This window comes from Drosophila kikkawai, unplaced genomic scaffold (assembly GCF_030179895.1).
Source record: "Drosophila kikkawai strain 14028-0561.14 unplaced genomic scaffold, DkikHiC1v2 scaffold_112, whole genome shotgun sequence".
In the NCBI taxonomy this organism is placed as follows: domain Eukaryota; kingdom Metazoa; phylum Arthropoda; class Insecta; order Diptera; family Drosophilidae; genus Drosophila; species Drosophila kikkawai.
In genome coordinates, this window is record NW_027222441.1 from 1 (window position 1) to 6,000 (window position 6,000).

General features: G+C 57.8%; 1 protein-coding gene across 1 annotated transcript; it reads left to right on the top strand.

The window, feature by feature from the left end:
• Positions 1-365: 365 nt before the first annotated feature.
• On the top strand, positions 366-5,945 carry LOC121501997 (uncharacterized; the record flags this gene model as incomplete). The annotated part of the gene is made up of 1 exon (XM_041774616.2): positions 366-5,945. A coding segment is annotated over exon 1 (5,580 nt), but the record flags the coding sequence as incomplete, so codon positions are not given.
• Positions 5,946-6,000: the final 55 nt, after the last annotated feature.

The window sequence follows — 6,000 nt, forward strand, 5'->3', positions numbered from 1 at the left end:
CAACTTGCGCTGGATGGTCTGATGCCCAGCTAGAGAGTTGCCAGGAGCGCATTCCCGTCCCAGTAGCAGAGTCGCAGTCAGCGATATAGTGGAGCGCAGCCAGCGCCGAACACTGGGTACGGACGGTGGCGCAGGAGCGCCAGGCGCACATTCCCGTACCAGTAGAGGAGTCGCAGTCAGCGACATTGAGGAGCGCAGCCAGCGCCGAACACTGGGTACGGACGGAGACGCAGTCAGCGTCAATTGAGGTATCCGCAGCAAGCGGACAGAAGGCGCAAGGAGCGTCAAGCGTCGGTGTGACGCAGGCAGCGGCACAAGGGTCGCCATTTTGAAGCGCGCTGAGGCAGCGCCATATTGAACCTGGGATGCAGCATTCCCCCAGGAGGAGTTCCCGGCTGAACGGAGGGGAAGCCACCCCTACAACAACGCGAGCGGATCAGCAGCCAGCGAGTAGTGGAGCGGGAAACCGGCCGCAAGTGAACATAACCACGGCGGCGGCCATTTCTCGCCCAGCCACTACGGTGACTACAGTAGCGTCCCAACCGAGGAGTACTGCTGTCACAGCTGCGAGTTCAGTGCCGGAGGAAGGCCAGCCACTCACGTCGTACCTTATGGAGACGATTACGGCGTTGGAGAATGAGCTGAGGCAGGTTAAAGTCCTGAACAGTGAGAGCACCGCCAAACGCGCGCCAATCGCAGTTGGCCCAAGCGCAAATGGCGCCAACAGTAAAGCGTCGGGGCGGCCGCCATCTTGGGGCGGGCCGCCAGTAGCCACATCTAACGGTGAGGCCCCAACTAACGGGGTCGGGCCTGTTCCACATAGCTGTGTCGGTGCGAGCAGTACGGCCTGCACGCAGCCGCCATATTGGAGTGGACCGCCATTGCTAACGACTAGCAATCATCTAGTGGAGCCACTGTGTGCTACGAGTGTTGCGCAGACGGCGCATGGATTCGTGCTACCGGGCGGGAGCATCCACAACGTGGCAACAGCATCGCCATTTGTTGGATCCTACGCCTCGATGACGCCGAATGGAGCCCAAGGAGCGAATGGGCCAAGAAGGCTTCCGGACCTGCCTGTATTTGGAGGGCAGCCCGAGGAGTGGCCTATATTTAACTGTGCATTTGTGGAGACGACCCAAGCATACAACTGCACAGACCTGGAGAACAACCAGAGGCTGTTGAAGGCGCTGAAGGATGAAGCACGCGAGACAGTGAAGTCGCTACTGATTCACCCTGGGAACGTCAGCGCCGTGATGGAGCAGCTGCGCTTTAGGTTTGGCCGACCGGAGCAGCTTATACGCAGCCAGCTGAACAGCGTGCGAGAGGTGCCGCCGATTTCGGAGCAGCACCTGGCGAGGATCGTCCCCTTCGCAACCCGAGTGAGTAACCTCACGGCCTTCTTGCAGTCAGCGAAGGCGGAGCAGCACCTGGGGAACCCCACCCTCATGGAGGAGCTAGTGGCAAAGCTTCCTACGAGCAAGCGAGTGGATTGGGCCAGGCACGCTGCATCGATCGAGCCCTTTCCCACTGTAGCGCACTTCAGCACGTGGCTACAGGAGTACGCAAACATCGTGTGTACGATTTTGGACGTCGAGGGAAAGGAGCCGAGGCGTCGAGTCCTGCATGCGAGCGTCGACCAGAACGGATGCGAGCAGCGGGATGATCGGCATGGAGGTTGTCCCATTTGTGGAGGGCAACACGCTACGACGAGCTGTAGAGAGTTCATCGGAGCTTCACCATCGAGAAGGTGGAGCATGGTGAAGAGGCATCGGCTCTGCTTCACATGCTTACGGATTGGTCATACAGCTAGAACCTGCAATGGGCACGGCGAGTGCCGAATCAACGGATGCCGCCAGATGCATCACCGTCTGCTACATGGAGCGGACGAGGGGCGAAGATGGCCGGAGCAGCAAAGTGGCTTCAGGCGCCACGACGGTGGGAACCAGCAGTCAGCAGTTTCCAGACGCAGCCCGGAAAGAAGGTCTTCGCCACGAGGTGGTTACAGGGACCACGAGAGGAGCCAGCAGCCGGCGGTTCTCAGAAATAGCCTGGAGAGAAGAGCCCCGCAGCCAGCGGAGGCACCTGTGCAAAGGAACTTAAGCTGCATTGACGCCGAGGGAGGCCGACTATTGTTCCGTATACTGCCAGTAACGCTGTACGGAGCTGGTCGCCAGGTAGATACCTACGCGCTTCTGGATGAAGGATCCTCCGTCACGATGATCGATGACGAGTTGCGGAGGGATCTGGGAGTGCGAGGCGAACATCGACAGCTTAACATTCAATGGTTTGGAGGAAAGGCCAGTAGAGAGCCCACCAACGTGGTGAGTCTAGAGATAAGTGGAGCTGGGAAGCCCACTCGCCACGCGTTGAGGAACGTGTACGCCGTTTCGAGTTTGAGTCTGCCGATGCAGACGTTATGTCGGCGAGATGTCCAGGGCGTGCATAAGGATGCGCGTCTGCCGATGAAGCCCTACAGCAACGCGGTGCCGAAGTTGCTCATCGGACTGGACCATGGACATTTGGGATTGCCACTTAGGACGAGGCGGTTTGCCAGAGAGGGACCGTATGCGGCCGCAACCGAGCTTGGATGGGTTGTGTATGGGCCGGTAAGTGGACAATCGACTACGCCGTCACCGAGGTCCTGCCTTCTAGCCGTGTCAATGGAAGATGCGATGGAAAAGATGGTAGAGGACTACTTCGAGATGGAAAGCTTTGGTGTGAAGCTCGCGCCACAGGTCGCAGCAAGCGATGACGCGCGGGCACAAAGGATCCTCGAAGACACCACGGTGAAAGTGGGGCGTCGCTACCAGACGGGACTACTCTGGAAGGACGACCACGCTGTGCTGCCACGGAGCTACGAGATGGCGCACAGACGGCTGATCAACGTAGAGAAGAAGTTGAGGCGCAACGGGCAGTTGGCGCTGGAATACGATCGTATTATCAAGGATTACGTGTCCAAAGGGTATGCGAGGAAGCTGCAGCCGGATGAGGTCGCCGTGAAGAGCGACAAGCTATGGTATTTGCCACATTTTGGTGTCGAAAACCCGAACAAGCCCGGTAAGGTCCGGCTTGTGTTTGATGCTGCAGCCAAGGTTGGAGGAACCTCTCTAAATTCGGCGCTGGACAAGGGGCTTCAGCACTATAAGCCCTTGCCAGCCGTGCTCTTCCATTTCAGGGAAGGAGCAGTCGGAGTCTGCGGTGACATCAAGGAGATGTTCCACCAAGTGCTGATCCGACCCGAGGATCGATGTTCCCAACGGTTCCTTTGGAGAGATGGCAACGACGATCGAGACCCGGATGTGTACGAGATGAACGTAATGACGTTTGGAGCAGCCTGCTCGCCGAGCACTGCGCATTACGTGAAGACGCTGAATGCCCTGAAGTTTCGGGATTCAGATCCGAGGGCAGTCAAGGCCATCATCGACCACCATTATGTTGATGACTATGTGGACAGTTTCGCTACAGAGAGCGAGGCTATTGCGGTATCTACCCGAGTGAAGGAGATACATGCGGAGGCTGGCTTCGAACTATGCCAGTTTTCATCCAGCTCACCCATCGTGGAAGCGGCGTTGGGACCACCTGGACGAGTCAAGAGCGTCGGATGGGGTGAGGCTGAGCAGAAGATCCTTGGAATGCGCTGGCAGGTAGCAACGGATGACTTCAGATTCAACGTGGAGTATCATCGAGTGCCAGAAAGCGTTCTAAGTGGAGATCGAGTCCCTACAAAGAGGGAGTATTTGAGCCTGCTGATGTCAACATTCGACCCATTGGGATTCCTGTGCTGCCTGATGATTACAGCGAAGCTGTTGCTGCGAGAGATATGGAGGCAGAAGATCCAGTGGGACGAACCACTACCGGAGGAGATAGGCAGAGCCTTTGCTGCCTGGCGCAGGCAGATGGACGCCGTGGGACAGTTCCGATGTCCTCGGCACTATTTTGGGCATGGAGCAGTTCGGACCATCGAGTTGCACGTGTTCGTGGATGCGAGTCAATCTGCATTCGCGGCGGTGGCCTATTGGAGGGTCATGTACGAGGATGGCAAAGTGCTGGCTAGTTTCGTGTGCGCAAAGACGAAGTGCGCGCCGATGAGAACGATGTCAATCCCACGGCTGGAGCTGCAGGCAGCGGTTCTTGGAACCAGATTGATAAACACTATCAAGGAGGAGCACAGTGTGGACATCAGCGAAACGGTATTATGGACGGACTCAAAAACGGTGCTGAGATGGATCGGCAGCACCCACCGCCGGTATAAGCAGTTTGTTGGCAACCGAGTGGCGGAGATTTTGGAGTCGTCGGAGGTTTCCCAGTGGAGATGGGTACCTACAGCTGACAACGCAGCGGATGATGCGACGCGGTCGCAGAACAAGGCGGACCTTAGCCCGGAATCCCGGTGGCTAAGCGGTCCCGCATTTTTGAGGCAGCCAGCGAGCGGCTGGCCAGTGCCTGAGGAGGGAACTGAGCGTGTTCCGGATGCATCTGATGACGAGGAGATGCCGAGTGAGTTTGCATTGGTGGCCACAAATGAATTTGTCATTCCGTTCCAGAGATTCTCGAGCTTCAGCCGCCTGGTGAGGACCACAGCCTGGGTCTTGAGGTTTGCGCGTTGGTGCCGCAGACAGAGAAGCGAGCTCGAGGAATACGGACTCACTGCAAAGGAGTGTGAGGCCGCGGAGAACCTGCTGGTCAGGCAGGCCCAATTGGAATCGTTTCCCGATGAGATGAGGTCGGCGAAACGCGGAAAGGAAGTCGCCAGCTCGAGCGAGATTCGAGGTCTGGCGCCGTACATGGATGAACATGGAGTTCTGCGAGTTCATGGCAGAGTTGATGCCGCGCTGTGCATGCCGTACAGTGCGAGGAGGCCTGTGATACTGTCACACAGGCACAGTCTTACTGAGATGATTGTGAGACACTTCCACGCCCAGATGAAGCATCAAAACGTGGATGCGACGATTGCTCAGATCCGGACGAGATTCTGGGTCACGAAGATGAGGCGCATGCTGAAGGAGGTGATCTCGGCGTGCTACGAGTGCAAGTTGCAGCGAACGCGGCCGATGCCGCCGATAATGGCACCCCTTCCAGAGGATCGATTGGAAGCGGGTGGATGGCCATTCAAATATACTGGATTGGACTACTTTGGACCACTGCTGGTGACTGTTGCCCGTCACCGAGAGAAGCGTTGGGTCGCCTTGTTCACGTGTTTGACGACAAGGGCGATTCATCTGGAGCTGGCGCATGACCTGTCGACGGATTCCTGCATAATTGCGATCAGGAACTTCGTCTGCCGTAGAGGACCGGTACATAGACTGCGGAGTGACAACGGCAAGAACTTCGTGGGAGCTGACAGGGAGGCCAGACGATTCGGAGACGTGTTCGAGACGGAGAGAATACAGAGTGAGTTATCCAGCAGGAGCATTGAATGGGTCTTTAATTGCCCATCGAACCCGTCCGAGGGTGGAGTATGGGAGCGGATGGTGCAGTGCGTCAAGCGAGTGCTGCGCCATACATTGAAGGAAGTCGCGCCGAGGGATCACGTATTGGAAAGTCTACTGATCGAGGCGGAGAATGTGGTCAATTCGCGTCCGCTCACCCACTTGCCGGTGGATGCGGACCAGGAGGCGCCGTTGACGCCAAACGACCTGCTCAAGGGAGCAGCTAACCTGCCGAATACGCCTGGTTTGGAGGCGGAGCTGCCCAAGGAGGGTTCTACGCGAAAGCAGTGGAGGATTGCTCGCATGCTGCGAGACCGTTTCTGGAGGAGGTGGGTCCTGGAGTACCTGCCTACGCTGGTGCGCCGCGAGAAGTGGTGCCGGAGAACGGAGCCCATCCGCCAGGGCGATATGGTCTTCGTCTGCGATCCTGCCTTGCCCAGACGAGAGTGGCGCAAGGGCATCGTGGAGGAGGTCTACAGCGGAGCTGATGGAGTCGTCAGACGCGCCAGTGTGCGCGTGAGCGACAACGGTCTATCTCGGACAATGTTGCGGCCTGTCTCGAAACTTGCAG